At 39.1% G+C, this 16,334-nt stretch overlaps 1 protein-coding gene across 3 annotated transcripts in view; it reads right to left on the bottom strand.

The window, feature by feature from the left end:
• Positions 1–16,334, bottom strand: part of LOC127861879 (DNA repair endonuclease XPF-like) — a 64,394-nt gene that overhangs the window by 14,115 nt on the left and 33,945 nt on the right. For all 3 annotated transcript variants that reach the window (XM_052400591.1, XM_052400592.1, XM_052400590.1), the window contains exons 15-19: positions 16,179–16,274; positions 15,494–15,679; positions 14,495–14,632; positions 12,843–12,968; positions 3,455–3,541 (exon numbers count right to left, since the gene is read on the bottom strand). In XM_052400591.1, the coding sequence (XP_052256551.1) occupies positions 3,455–3,541; positions 12,843–12,968; positions 14,495–14,632; positions 15,494–15,679; positions 16,179–16,274 (633 nt within the window). The remainder of the gene's footprint in view (positions 1–3,454; positions 3,542–12,842; positions 12,969–14,494; positions 14,633–15,493; positions 15,680–16,178; positions 16,275–16,334) is intronic.

The raw sequence follows: 16,334 nt of genomic DNA, 5'->3' as shown, positions 1-16,334 counted from the left end.
ACAGCCTCAAAGTACATACTAGACACAGTCGAGGGACAGGTGATAAAATCAGAGTAAACGGATCGACTCGAATTCCTGCTAACTGGAAATCATTCTTAAGGGTTGATGAAAACAAAACAACACTTAACGAGTTTCTGGCAACACAAATTAGTCTTTTGAAAACACCACCAGGGAAGGTGGTTCTGACCACTTTTAGAGAGAATGTTTTAGTTGCTAACACCAGCACTGAGCCAGTGGAACCAGATATCAGCAATATCCAGCCTTGCAATCATGAGGAAGCTGATTCTCGTATGATTTTGCATGCTGTGGATGGGTATAAACAAGGCTACAAGCGAGTAATGCTTCATGCAACTGACACAGATGTCTTAGTGGTAACGATTTACACCATCAGTCAGTTTGAAAATTGTGAACTGTGGTTAGCATTTGAACACGCAAAACCTTTCAGGTACATACCAGCTCATTTGATAGCCACTCGTCTTGGCAAAGATGTTTTGTTTGGTCTTTTATTTCTTCATGCATTGTCAGGATGCGATACCGTCTCTGCATTCACGCTATTCATTACGCTCCCTCATCTTTTTCCAGTATTTAAACGGTTGCCAAGTCCCTTACTTTCAGTGACAGATGATGATTTCAAAGTTGTGGAAGGAAACATAATCTTATTGTACAGCAAAACCTCATCCCATGCATCTGTAAATGAAGCTAGGAAGCATCTCTTTTCTCAAGGAAATAGACAGATTGAAAACATTCCACCTACCAGATGCGCACTTGTCCAGCATGTTAATAGGGCAGTGTATCAAGCACGTCACGTTTGGGGTCAAGCCATGATTGCGAAACCTGAGTTGCCTAATCCTAGTGACTTGGGATGGATCAAGAACAATGACATGTGGGTCCCATTTTGGAGTTCTCTTCTGAGTTGTAGAGAGCTTATCAAATGCAACTGTAAAAACACCTGCTCTGGTAGATGTAAATGCATCAAGGCAAATTTACTCGGTGCACAGTTGTGCCATTGTGAAGGCCTTTGCGTAAGAGAATAAGATACTTGCATAATACGAGTATATACCAAAAGTATTAGATATATTTAAGTATACACTCTATTATAAATAGGTTTATATGATATGAATACCAGTACAATATCATTTAGTAGTAATAACCGAGTTTTAGCTCTTATCCAATATTTGCAAAAATAAATTACTGCTGTATAGAACTAATTGAATTATCTATAATACATTTCATGATATGTTTAGATAATACCGGCATACATGATAACCCAATAATAGGGCCTCATTCCGAGTTTTAATCTACTTATCATTTTAGTTGTGTATAATTATGCATTAACCATACATGAACAGACTATTGAATTATCATTCTTTAGGAGACAATTACTAATATCAAATATTACAAGAACCTAACCGAATTAAGATAACATATTCAACACTGAAGTTGTTTAGACTTTATCAAGTTCATTTGTTAGTTAGTTTGCTTGTAATTGAAACATAATTATTATATGTTATATCATGCATTTGATATGAACTGAAGTTTATGAATAGTTATGAAAAAAAATAATATTAGGTATTGTTTGGCTTAATCATGTTCTCATTTTACTCATACTCAGTATTGAAGCTGATATACACTAAACAATTATTAGTATATTCCCATGTAGGGCCTCATATATGGCTTTAACCTTAATAATTAAATATGTAATTCTTGTTATGAGATATTAATAATGCTAAAATGATAAATTATTTTAAGATTTTTTATTTGTCCAGTGATTCAACATTATTTGTATTATTTGCATTACTTAAGTGTTCCCCATTAGGGGCCTCATTAATTTTGGGGTAGGAATTGTTTAGTTTGGGATTTAAAAAGTTGTAGGACATTTATTAAGATCAATTTAGTTAAATATTATATGTAAGCTCAATAAGTGGGCATTTTTAAGCATTAAATGTCTATGTAAACCATTATTTTAGATTTTTCCCCTTTTGGGGCCTCATTTTTGTAAATTTACTTTGTTCTTAGTATAAAAATGTTTGATATATTAAATATTGATACATTTTAAGATAAAGAAATAATAGTAAATGAAAAAATATGTATTGTTTTTGTTTTCTATCCTGTTGCTCAAAAATAAAAAATGAAAAATAGGCCCCCTTTTGGTGCCTCATTTTAGGGCATAGAGAGTTATCCAATCGCGTGTCCTCACATCTTATTAAATTCAGCATACCTTAAAATGGCTATATACAAAGTTTCATGCTTTCTTCACAAAGTTGAACATCTTTTACCTATAACCTATAGACTATAGGGGGGCATGCATGTTTTACAAACAGCCCTTGTTTCTATGGGATTTTAACCACAACTGTTCATGTTTATCTCCGACACATATTTTTAGGTCACCTGTCATGAAGTGACACAGTGAGCTTATGTGATCGTGTGATGTCCGGCGTCCGTTGTGCGTGCCTGCGTTTGTCCGTGCCTCCGTCCGTCAACAATTTGTTTGTGTAGACAGTAGAGGTCACAGTTTGCATCCAATCTTGATGAAATTTGGTCAAAATGTTTATCTTGATGAAATCCGGTTTGGGATTGTATTTGGGTCATCTGGGGTCAAAAACAAGGTCACTAGGTTAAATAAAAGAACAACCTTCTGTAGACAATAGAGGTCACAGTTTTCATCCAATCTTTATGAAATTTGGTCAGAATGTTTATCTTGATGAAATCTGGGTTGGGATTTTATTTGGGTCATCTGGGGTCAAAAACTAGGTCACTAGGTCAAATAATAGAAAAACCTTGTGTAGACATTAGAGATCACAGTTTTCATCCAACCTTTATGAAATTTGGTCAGAATTCTTGATGAAATCTGGGTGGGATTGTATTTGGGTCATCTGGGGTAAAAATCTAGGTCAAATAAATAGAAAAACCTTGTGTTGACAATAGAGGTCACAGTTTTCATCCAATATTTATGAACTGTGGTCAGAATGTTTATCTTGATGAAATCTGGATTGGGATTGTATTTGGGTCATCTAGAGTCAGGAACTAGGTCACTAGGTCAAATCATAGAAAAACATTGTGTAGACAATAGAGGTCATAGTTTTCATCTGATCTTAATGAGTCAGGTGAGCGATTCAGGGCCATCATGGCCCTCTTGTTTGTATTCTTATTTGCAGCTATAGGCTTATTAAGCAAGTTAGGCTGTGTCATTCTTAATAAATGTTTATTGAATTTTTATACTCGGAATAGACAGATGTTTGTAGTTATAAAGCACCTTATTGCTTAAGTCACAGCGCAGTTGCAAGTTTTACTGTAACTTCTTATAAATGCACAAGTTTATTTCCTGGCTTGCCAAAACACCTAAACATAGCTCGGATGCCGATGCAGCTGCAAGTAGATTGGTTGCCTTTTTATTGAAAAGCTAATCAGAAAAAAAGATAAAGCACCTTTGCAATAAGAAAAAATAATGCAGTACCTCAAGTGTTACTGGCTCTATCTCAATGCCACGACGGTGTATGAGAGATGGTAATTCACTACGAAACTCTCTCATATCTACAATAACCTGAAAGGAAGAAGAAGGCAGAGATATACTTATTTTAAGTTATTTATATACACTAATATATACTTATTAAGAAAAATGTGATTAATTTGTTTAAAAATAAACAAAATTATTGACATTTTAAGTTTGTTGGTCTATTCCAAGATAGATATGCATGTAAATGTATATGGGTTTACAACTACACAGTTATTCTTTAAGATTTTTCAATTGAATAGTCTAGCTTCAAAACCAATTACACATTTTCTTTCCTTATGGTATGAGAAAGTTTGCTGCAAATGTGCCGATACATTTGTAATCCTAAAACAAGAGATGTGTTTGTCAGAAACACAATGCCCCTAACTGCGCCCCTATGATTTTTTTTATGATTATAGCCCTTTAAAAAAATTCTTTTACTTCCCTTGTAAAAATGATCTGTACCTGCGAAATGATAAATAGAAACAATTTTTCTAAAATAAAATTTATTTTAATTATTAAATACTTACCTGCTATCCCTAGCTATACCTTTTCAAGGTGGGTTAGCTACTCCAAAAATCTTCAAGCGCCGGGAATCGGCCACCTCTCTAGCTAAAAACAGATCAGGTTAATCATAGTATAATGTAGCCTAACCGGAAATCAAGAACCGCAACTCATCTTCCTTTTTTAACTTTATTATGAACATATTAAACGATGAGCGGGGAGGGAGGTGGGACTTACCGATAGCAGGTAAGTATTTAATAATTAAAATGAATTTTATTTAAAAAAAATGTTTTAATATCATAAATACATACCTGCTATCCCTAGCTGATTTTTTAGCTTAGGCGGGAAGGTTCTTATATATTTTCCCATCACAGCAAAACCCATAACAGGTTTTTCAGCCAGAGATAGTAGAACAATGTCCTCATGTAATCTTCGTTAGTGCAGTATTGTACTTATTTCCGGATAGCGCCAGCACATTACGCCATGGAAGAAACTACAGTTTGAGCCACAACAAGAGGACCCAACATATGTAAATTGTCTTGTTGACACTCAAGAGAACGAAGATAGAATGAGGAAAAAGTGGTCGGATGCCCCCAGAAGGCAGCTTTTAGCACTTCCGAAAGTGGAACATTATTAATATACGCCCACGAAGCCGAAAGAGCTCTTAATTCATGTGGTCTAATCTTAAACAGGGATAAATCTCTAGATGACAGAGAAGAGTAAGCCTTCCTTATGGTCGAGGCTACCCAGCAAGAAATAGAAGCCGCAGACACATCCCCCTTTTAATGGAATGAAAAGTATCTTACGAGAACCCCCAAAAGACTTAACTCTTTTGATATAGATCTTCAAAGCCCTGACTGGACAAAGAATTCTCTCATCATCATCATGTCCACAAGTCCTAGAAAGACTTGAAACTTTGAAAGGTTTAGAAGCCATAGAGGGGAATTGATTTTTAGCAAGGAATCCTGGTTGACTTAACAAAGTAACAGATCCATCTGAGGAATCAAAACGAAGATGACCATCCTCGATAGACAGAGCATGAATTTCACTTCTACGTTTGGCTGAAGCCATAGTAAGCAGAAACACGGTTTTCCAAGTTAGTAACTGTATAGAAGCCTGGTCAAGAGGTTCAAAGGGAGCCTTGATAAGCGAACCTAACATACAAGCTAAATCCAATTTAGGTGCAAGTGTACGAGAAACGAGACGTTTGAGTTCCATAGCTCGAATAAGTTCCGAAACAGCTGGATCAGCACATACTTGTGATTACTTAGTAAAGGCCAAGGTATGCGAAATCATAGATCTGTATCCTTTGATGGAGCTAAGAGAAAGTTTCTTATCATCAAAAAGATAGATGAGAAAATCTGCTATACGTCTAGCAGAGGGATTGAGGGGATCAATCTTCCCTCGAATACACCCATTAGAGAAGAGTTTCCAGTGAGCATCATAGACTGCTTTGGTGGACTTCCTCCTTTCAGAAGCAACGAGGGTTGAAGCCGTGACAGAACATCGTTTCTTCTGCAGTGATTGCATGATAATGGCCAAACGTGTAAGTGGAACATTGCTGTAACCGCATGTAGTCTGCCTCTTTGAGACAGAAGATCTGACCTGTAAGGGAGTTTCCTGGGATAATCGTACAGGAGACTGAGAAGATCGTTTAACCAAGCTCTCCTGGGCCACCAAGGATCAATTAGAAGTATGCGACACGCACTCACCCTGATTTTCGCCAATATTTGGGGAATCAGAATGGGTGGGGGATAGGCGTAGGCGTCCAGTTGGTCCCAATCGAACGAAAGCGCGTCTACTGCCCACGCTGCTGGATCGTATACTGGACTCACATACAGTGGAAGCCTGTGGTTGTGTCTGGTCGCAAATAGGTCGACCAGAGGATAACCGAAAATGAGAAAGATCTGATTTGTCACTTCTTGATGAAGTGTCTACTCTGATGGTAGTAACTGGTGTTTTCGAGACAACCCATTAGCCAGGGCGTTGAGGCGACCTGGAATATATTTGGCCAGAAGAGAAATATTGAGCGTCTTGCAAAGAACAAGTAATTCCTTGGTTTCCAGATACAGGGAGTGAGAATGTGTTCCCCCCTGTGCCTGTATGTAAGTCACAACTGACGTGTTGTCTGTTGACACCATCACACACGCGTCTCGAAGACGTGACTGGAAATGAGATACTGCTAGAAAAACTGCTCGCATTTCTAGATTGTTGATATGTAGCTGTGACTCCTGATGAGACCACCACCTTGAAATTATAAGACTGAGTGGTTCCAGATGAGCACCCCATCCTTCATTGCTCGCATCCGTAATTAGAAATAAAGAAGGTTGCGGAGGAAGAAGGGGTACTCCTGCCAAGTGATTGTTCTCGTCTAGCCACTACTGAAGATGAGGTACTAATTCTGGACAAAGTGGAATCTTTGTAAACAGATTGTACGGAGACCATTTCCAACACGCTGAGAGGTAAGGCTGAAGAGGACGAAGGAACAGACGACCCAACTGCACAAAGCCTGCTACTGAGCTCAGGATACCGTTCAGAGAGAAGAATTCTTGAGCTGTTATATGAGATTGGGACAAAACCCATTTGACTTTCAGCAGAAGGTCTGATATACGTTGACGTGAAACTCTGACCCGATTGACTTGAGTCAAAAAAAATCATTCCCACCAAAGTGAAATCTTGAGAGGGAATGAGATCTGACTTGTCCGCATTTAGGAGTCCTACGGATAGGAGTTCCTTCCAAGAGAATTCTAGGTGATGCAGAAGCAATTGACGATCGAGCTGGTGTAACAGCCAGTCGTCGAAATATTGGAGAAGAAGGTTACCTCGCACCCGGAGGTGTGCTCCGACCGCAGCCATTAGTTTGGTAAAGACTAGTGGAGCCGTTGTCAACCCAAATGGTATCGCTATGAACTGGTAGACCTGGCCTTGAAAGGCAAATCGCAGGTACTTCCGGTAGTTGGGATGTATAGGAACATGGAAGTATGCATCTTCCAAGTCCAAGGACACCCTCCAGTGCAGGGGTTTGATGGAGTCCCGTATGAACGACGGAGTCTCCATTTTGAAAGTTGGTTTGAGTAGATACATGTTGAAGGCTTTTAAGTCTATTACTGGTCTCCAGGAACCATTTTTCTTTTGAACAAGAAAAAGACGACTGTAAAATCCTGGAGAATATGGATCTTGTACCCTTTCTACCGCCTGTTTTTCCAGAAGAACACGAATGGACTCTGGAATATGTGGATGATGAGATACCAGTTCTATGGGGACGCGTGAAAGAGGAGTTCTGTTCTCGAATTGAATAGTCAGGCCTTTTGCAACAAGAGAATGAACCCAAGCGTCCGAAGTTATTTGAAGCCATCGATTTGAAAAATGAGGAAGTCTGGCTCCTACTGGTATTTCCGGCATAGGCGGAGAAGGTGGTAGAAAGGGTTGCTTCTTAGGGCTGATAAGGAGGCCCGCCCCTGCCGACAGGAGGTTCGGAATTCCTCTTATCTAGCTGAGATTTTTTTCTTTTTAGCAGGGTTTCTAACAGAGGACCTCTGAGAAAAAGATGGTCTGTTACTTGGAGTAGATCTATTTGAACCTGACCGAGGATTCCAGGAAGGTTTTTTAGAGAAAACATAAGTCCTCTTATCCTTCTTAACTACTGGACCTGCCGGTGGTCTAGAAGCCGGTCGCTTAGGGGCCCCATGACGTTGTCCAGAGTTATTTCTTGCAAGAGAAGCATGAAGTTGATCATCTTTATCAGCTGGGAGTGCTTCTTGTATCTTTCCACCGAAAAGAAATCCTGATGAGAGAGGTGCTGCCCTGAGCGAATTCATACGTGGCTCTTATAGAAAATCTTTAGGTAAAGATGAAAGGATAAGATCTCTACGAATCCTTAACATCTCCGACATTGAAGAAGCAGCATTATGTGAAAGGTTCAATGTCGTTCGGGATAAATGTATCAATAAATCCCGAAGTTCATCCGGAACTGAATCTGACCAATCACAAACAAAGCGCAAGATACTGTGAAACCATTTATTTTGGTCAGCACGAAATTTCGTCTTTTTTTTTTAAATGACTATTTCGTCAGCACTTAAATTCGTCCATTTCTGGTTTTGAAAAAAACGCGTCCGATTTGTTTGTAATGTTTGTAATACATGTAATACGCGGTTTCGAAAAAATCGTGCTGGGGAAAGAAGGGTGACACTTGGTAGTCACTTGCAGGAGGTGGGCCTTGTTTGGCATATGCCATTTAACAAGTCTGTTATTTCAGGTGATAGTAACTGTCCCTTATTATTTTATGTCATTGACACGTTCTTTGTTATGATTAGCGGATAAGTGGGACTGAATAGCCGTTAACGAGTGTTTTAAACAACGAAGCCAATTGCCAATCAGTCTTTTTCCATTACAATCACGGACAACCAAACACCAATCAATATGTTCTTTATTAATTTGTAATAAAAGCGCAGAATATATTTCAGTCAGGTGTTGATCACACATCGTCATATTTTAATTGCGTTTAATAGTATTGTCTATAATCCGGATTCGCCGCGTGTTGGCTGTATAATCTGCAACACCCCTGAAAAACACAATACACACAATGGGTAATGAAGTTGTTAACAATTAGCGCTAATAAACACTATTATACCTAAACGAAGTCGACGCATTCGATACAGCCCTATTGCATTCGCGATTTACAGGAAATGTCAGTACACTGTATAATGTACACCCCTTTGTGTCAAAACCGGATTTAACTTGAGTGTGAATAGTCGACTGTTTCATGTTCTTTGTATCAATACCATCCGGGTATCTGTACTATAAGTATACCAGTCTACAAACAAGGTGCGCGCTTCCGCATATGGGTATTCTGACGTTCAAATAATTGACCTACGTTTTAGCGTTCACGCCGTCGAACGCATTTAGCAATATAACTCGTTTTTTTCACTATTTCTTTACTTGCAAACAATACTAGTGACTTATAACTTACCTTGCAATCTTTTTTTCTCGCATTTTGCGAGTGTGCGAGTGTTAATTTCGAGCCCTGTGTATATGCGTGGATTACGCTGGATTTAAATGCCTCATGCCTACGGTAATTCAGTCTTATTTGTTTCAAATATTGGACATGATTGTTCGTTAGGATCTTGAATTCGTCCATCGGTCGAATGACGAAAACGAACATTAATGTCTGACGAATAATAATGGTTTCACATTAGTTGCTAGCATTAAGTCTAATTGGTTAGATAGACCTAACGCTCTTCTCTCACTTCCTTTCCATTGTTCTAAGATGGAAGAAGGAACCGAAACCGATGTTGGAGAACTAGGTATGGTTAGCAATAGTTTATTCATGTCAGGATCCTGAATCGGTAATTGAGAGAAATCTTAACCAGAATTCGGATCAGGTACTGGAGGCTTATAGATTCGAGTACGTTCCTGAGTTTTTGGTTCGGAGAAATCTTTAGGTACTCTGAATATCTCTCCTCGTTTAGGAATCGTTTTATTGATTGATTCCAACGACTGAAACACAGATAAAACTGAAGCACCAATCGGAAGACGTGTATCAAGGCGGGAACTCGCCTTAGTAACCCTGTTAGGATCAAATGTACGAACCAACTGCTCAGTGACCGAGATGGTCGAATTAGCAGACACCTCCACAGGTCGAGAACAATACTCTTCGCCAAGAGTCTTGAAAATGAGCTCGTATATCTGATGAATGGGTGCTAAATACTGATCAGTATCATTATCTGCATCCGATTCATGCTCACTGTCAACAACGCCAGAGGTGTGCAAAGAATCCATAGAAAAAGTGGTAGGAATGATAGGAGGATTATCCTGCACCAAATGATGATTCTCTGGTAACGAAGAATGACTATCCGCAAGGTCGACACACTGATAATTAAAACCGGAAAAAAGACGGTGAATAATCAGAAGTGACAGGTACATATTGTCCAAAGGAATTTTTAACCCATGTGTCACGCATAGACGGAGTAGCAGCCGGGGGTATCCGACTAGGAATAGAAGAAGATACCCTCGGTGCAGACAAAACAGCCGTTGTGGTGAGATGAACACCAGAAGTGAAGGGCTGTGAAATCGGATCAGTCACTGACACATGTGTTGACATCACAATGGAAGCTGGTGCATAGGGTATGAAGACATTACAATCAGAAATAGGATAGTTATGTGACCAGTCATGAAAGTCGGAGGGACAATGCTTCCGTGAAGCTTGTCTACGACCTTTATTCCTGTGATGCCGAGAGCTAGAACGGCTACGACGGGAATGACGTCTCCTCGAATATCTTTTCCGTGATGATCGAGATGATCGATAATGATCATAACGATGCCGGGAATGAGGACTGCTCGGTGAATAAAAGCGTGTCCGACGTCTACCTCTATAGTCGGAACTAGTCGACGACGAATATGCATTCGACGACGAAGAAGTGGAATAGTCCGATGAAGGAGAACGTCTGTTTATGGTCGTTTAACAGTGACTGGCAACTGTTGACCGGTTAATGATCAGTGCATGTTGACCGGTGTTTGGTGACCGGTACCCCTTGCCCGGTGACCGGTAGTATTGACCGGTGACCGGTAGTACGGACCGGTGACCGGACCGGTCATCAGTCACAGATGACCGGTGACCGGTGGGTTGGACTGGTGACCAGACCGGTCCCCGGTGCCTTGGACCGGTGCCCGGACCGGTGCCTTGGACCGGTGACCGGTCCTCGGTGCTCTGGACCAGTGACCTGACCGGTCAACGTTACCCAATGATGTACCTGTCATGACATGACCATCGTTGTCACCGGATAATGACCGTATGGCGGGTGCCAATTGGTCTGGCATTGGTCGATGTCCTTGACCAATGTCATCAGGCAAAGACCGGCTGACGGTTGTCGCCATATGGTCTGATGTTGATCGACTTTCCAATGGTAAATTACGATCGCCATCTTGCCTGAAACCCGGTGACTGATGCTGCAATATATCATCTGACGTCTGTAAAGTCACCGGGCATTAACCATCTGGTGAAGGTTCATCTGGTGGTTTCCTGCTCAAAAACGTTCTGCGACATATTGCTTTTTGCCAAATGTCGTCGTCCCATGAACTACAAATAGAACATTTATGGTCAACCGTACATAAAGTGCATTATAAACAAGTGTTGTGGTTATCCCACGACGCTTTTAAGTGACCACAAACGCCACGTAGTTGAAAACTCATTCTAATTTCTTCAAATAGAAAAAAGAAAGGAATCTAAGCAAGAAACAATATTTTGATGGATAAAAACATTAAACACGGTATATAAACTTTACAAAATATAGTCAATACTTTTTGACTAAACCACGAAAAGCACGTGCACAAGTGCACGAGCCCGTAGAATGACCCGGCAAATCTGAAACTAATACTATTTACAACGAAATTTAAAGAGAAAAGATTTCTGAATATAGCAGAAATGACAAATTATGTAATTTATCAAATCGGAAACCCAAAACACCGCGCAGAAATGAAAGAAAACACCAAATTCCACAGGAGAAGAAAAAAGACGGTCTGTCTCGGCGTTCTCCAGAAATGGATGATGAGTTGTGATTCTTGATTTCCGGTTAGGTTACATTATACTATGATTAACCTGATCTGTTTTCAGCTAGAGAGGTGGCCGATTCCTGGCGCTTGAAGATTTCTGGAGTAGCTAACCCACCTTGAAAAGGTATAGCTAAGGATAGCAGGTATGTATTTATGATATTAAAATTATCTCCCTTTAACGCTTGTTACTTCCCTTGGATTTGTTTTATTTACCTTTAACCTTGAAGGATGACCTTTACCTTTCACCACTCAAAATGTGCAGCATGCCAAATACCAAGTTGCTATCTTCAATATTGCAAAAGTTATGGCCAATGTTAAAGTTTTTGGACAGACGGACGGACTGACAGTCAGTTCAAATGCTATATGCCACCCTACCGGAGGCATAAAAATCGACATGTATTTGCAATTCCATAAGTAAGGAAACAAAAGAATCCTGCAGGGGAGGAAGAGACTTTACTTCGAGTCTGTGGTGAAAAAACTGGTGGGTAATATAAATGATTTCAAACAGATCATTCAGGAATCCATCATTGTTGCCCTATTGCATATGATTGTCAATATAATTCTACAGCTCTAATGACAGCAATTGAGGTGGTGGGTTGTAAGGGTCATCTTAAGGTTTGGGATGAGCCTTTCTCGTTGCAAGAGCAATTAGTTCTTTGGCCACACCCCTATGCCAAATTCAATCATTTGTTTTACAGGAGCTTTTAAAATAAAAAAATGAGTCAAGCGTGAGAGGAAAGTAAGAACACAATCTAATAAAATTTGTCAAAATTTCAACAAAATATTGCAAAATCAGTTCATCCACTTTTTAAATCCAAGGATTAACCCAGGGTATAAATTTATAAACACTTAAAACATCTGGGCCATGATATTGGATGTATAACCATGCCAACCAACAATATTCGAGCTGATACTTGTGACAGTGGGATGGAATTAATTAAAACCTGCATGATAAATGTTAGGTAGATATATTTTCTGTGGCCGAATAATTCAAGTATCTGACGGTGTGTTTTGGTATGCACATGTTTTAAAAATGCAATTTTGTTAAAATCTAAGGGTAAAACTGTGAACGGCCAGTTGTCTAAGGATGGATGCGTAAATACACAATTAATTCATTACGTTGTGCTCATTAAACACAAGCATAATTCGTGTATAACAAGCATTCCAAGCTAAACAAACCAGCTTTATCAAACATTATAGTAATATTTAATTAATAATAAAGGTACTGTAGGATGTAAGAATACATTAGATCTTGCATGTTCACATATATATCAGACAATACATGTTCATTTGTACTTACTTTACTAACTGCAGGATCTGTGGATTGTCCCCCTTTTCTAGTGTTCACAGGGGCATTAGCAGGAGTTGTGTCCCTTGCCTGGTCAGTATCATTCTTCCCCTCCCTTTCCTCTGGGATAACCATGGTCTGGAATAAAATATCAGTAGCTCTGATTCAATCATGTTTGAAATGTCTAGCATTAACATTTTGTATGCATATCTTAATGTGTTAAACAGTGTTTTCCACATTTTACCTGGTAACGCAGTTCTTTATCTCACCAAGAAATTAATTATCTGAGCAAACCATTCAGACAAACGTTTTTAGCAAGTTTGATGATTATTTGGCTACAAATTCTGCAGCGTTAACATTGTTGTTTTTTGTTTTACTAATTCACTAATTATTTAGTCTTTGAGATATTAACCAGTAAGGGATTGTCCAAGATGTCCTTATAGAAATTATCTGAGCATTGTAAAAGAAATCTGACAAAAAAGAATGATTATCGTATTCTTCAAATTAAAAAGATGATGACTCATTTTCACAACATTTATTGTTTCATTTATTTTTATATAAATGTTGCATTTAGTCACTCTCATTATTTAGTGTATTGAGCCTTTGAGGTGTTAATGAAGTCTTCAATAAAGCTAGATAAGAAAAACAACTCTGTCTAATGTTTGTTTTAAAAGTGTGCAAACAGTCTCATAATCTGCTGAGATATTATAGGAACAAATTACCTGAGCATTTAATTATCACAGCTTTCACATGGGTTATGACTATCTGAATACAAGCACAGTATCCGGATATAACAAGAGCACCGCATAATGGGTGCCACACTCGGCTGCGGGTGCAGTTTTGAATATATACAAGCAAATTCTTTGAATTGATATCCCCCGCCAATATGCTTCTGGACACAAAAGTGTTATATTTGACACTAAAAAAAGCATTTCTTCAAGATACAAAGGGCCATCTCCGTTATTAACAGATGGTGTACAGTGCCATTTGGCGTGCATCATCTTCTTATAATATATAATATATATATATATATATATATATATATATATATACTCATAACAAGTTTCAATGAAATCTGCCAAAGCACTTCCAAGATATGGCTCCAGACACACAAAAAGCTTTTTTTCAAGATAAAAAGGGCCATAACTCCGTTATTAACGGATGGTGTACAATGCCATTTGGCGTGCATCATTCTGTTATCCATATATGTACGCATACCAAGTTTCAATGAAATCCCCAAAGCACTTCCAAGATATGGCTCAGGACGGACGGACGGATGGACGGACAACGCCAAAACAATATCCCTCCGCCTATGGCGGGGGAAAAAAAGCTTGTCAGATTTTATTTTTTTAAGAGGTCACAGTGACCTTGACCTTTGACCTAGTAACCCAAAAAAGGGTGTGGCATGTAGAACTCATCAAGGTGCAGCTACATATTAAGTTTCAAAGTTGTTGGTGGAAGCACTTTGATTTTAGAGGCAATGTTCAAAACCTTAGCAAAATGTTAAGGTTTTAGCACGACGCGACGTCGGACGACAAGCTGGCTATGACAATACCTTGGGTTTTAGCCGAGCTAAAAATATCCATCATTTGTTGAAAAACTTTGTATCTCCTGATACACAAATTTGACTGTTTTTTTTGCCCCAAATATTACGTAATTGTTACCCCCTTTTCCCTGATCAGGTACTCGAAGGCCTCTTTCTCCTTGCGCAGGCTGGTCAGATATCTCTGCTCCTCCACTGAGCCTACGTACATGAGGAAGTAGACACGCAGGGGTCTGTCAGGATGGGTGGCTCTGTAGACCTAACATAGACAGGGAAAACTGGTCTTAATGCATGTGAGTTAATTGATGTCCCAGATTATTAAGGTGTTAAGGTGTTTTTTGTTTGTTTGAAGAAGTCTTCTTAAGTAAAAATCCAGTTTAGGCAAAAAGTGTCGTCTCTTATTAACTTGTGCGGACTGCACAGGCTAATCTAGAACAACACTTTACAAACATGTATTGAACACATGTATTAGTGTGTGGACAGGCCACCAAATCTGTATGAATTACTCTCTCTAACAGCATAACAATAGTTGATTTTTGCTCTATAACTTGAGCTTTGTCATAAACATGAAGAGTACACCCCAACCGTTGTGTCAGCTTAGTTGAAAATAAAAAATCAGAAAAAAGGAAACTGCACATCTACAATTCCGGGTGATGACATATTTGAAGTTTCAGTGTAATTGCTCAGAAATGTCAAAAGTTTGCTTAATAACAAAAACATATCAGGGGGATAAATACAGAGACCAACCTCAGAACCCTTAACAAACTACATATCTGAATCTTAAAGGAACACAACCTCACTCTAGGAAAACAGGGCTTAAAGCACCAGCAAAGTTGTTCCAGATTAGCCTGTGTAGTCTGCACAGACTAATCAGGGACTACACTTTCTGCCTAAGCTGAACTTTTTTTTAAAGAGATTTCCTATAAAAAATCCATAAAAGCTGTAAGTATCGTCCCAGATTAGACAATGAAGTCTGCACAGGCTAATCTGGGACAATACGTTACACACATGCATTACACCCAGTTTCCTCAGAGAGTGGCTGACACAGACCTACCTCTAACTGCCTCACAAACTCCATATCTGGGTCGTAGAGGACCACGGGAGGCTGACACAGACCTACCTCTAACTGCCTCACAAACTCCATATCTGGGTCGTAGAGGACCACGTAAGTTGGCTGCACCTCGCCCAGTGTGCGTACCAGACTGAACGGGTCCGAGCAGCCGTGCAGGGGGTGTATCACTGTGACAGGCTCCGGCAGCAGAGTGAAATAGGCCTCCTGGGAGGAGCATGGGGGCGTACCAGCACGCTGAACAGTGTTGTAACAAGAAAACAGACATGTTTGTTTTGTTGGGTTTGTAGTTTTCACCAGTATTTCAGTTTTATCTCGGTAATTGATTTACTAACTTACACTAATGAGAAAGCATGTTTACCACTAAGTTACGTGAGGACACTTATACAAGAGAGTAACAACTTCCTTACTTGAATCAGAAATAGGGGAAGAATGGCCTCATGATCAAATCCCACATACAATGTGCCATGTTAACATTCATGATTTCAGATTTATAATTCTATGAAAATAATGTTATTTTATTGTGAAAGATATCTCCTTAATAACGTGTTTCCCCTCACACAATATGACAGTTATGCTTTAAACTTGATTTTTTTTTAACATATTAGTTCTTGTTAATTCGCTTTGTTAGATCATTTTTATGACTTGCTAAACAATAATTATTATGATATTTATCCAACGTGGGACAACAATCTATGTATGTGTAACAGTTAAAAACTTGATAACATATCCTTACAGTATCAGCTGACCCATCAGTCGCCTGGTTTGACCCTTCCATCTGGGTCAGTGTCTGTTGATCTGAGACCTTTTGTTGCTTAGCAATACGCTTTTTCTGAATTTTAGAGTGAAAAAAAAGAAAATCAATAAAATATTGAATTGCAGAATTATGCAC

This window comes from Dreissena polymorpha, chromosome 16 (assembly GCF_020536995.1).
Source record: "Dreissena polymorpha isolate Duluth1 chromosome 16, UMN_Dpol_1.0, whole genome shotgun sequence".
Taxonomy (NCBI): Eukaryota; Metazoa; Mollusca; class Bivalvia; order Myida; family Dreissenidae; genus Dreissena; species Dreissena polymorpha.
This window is presented reverse-complemented; position numbering and strand designations above follow the sequence as displayed.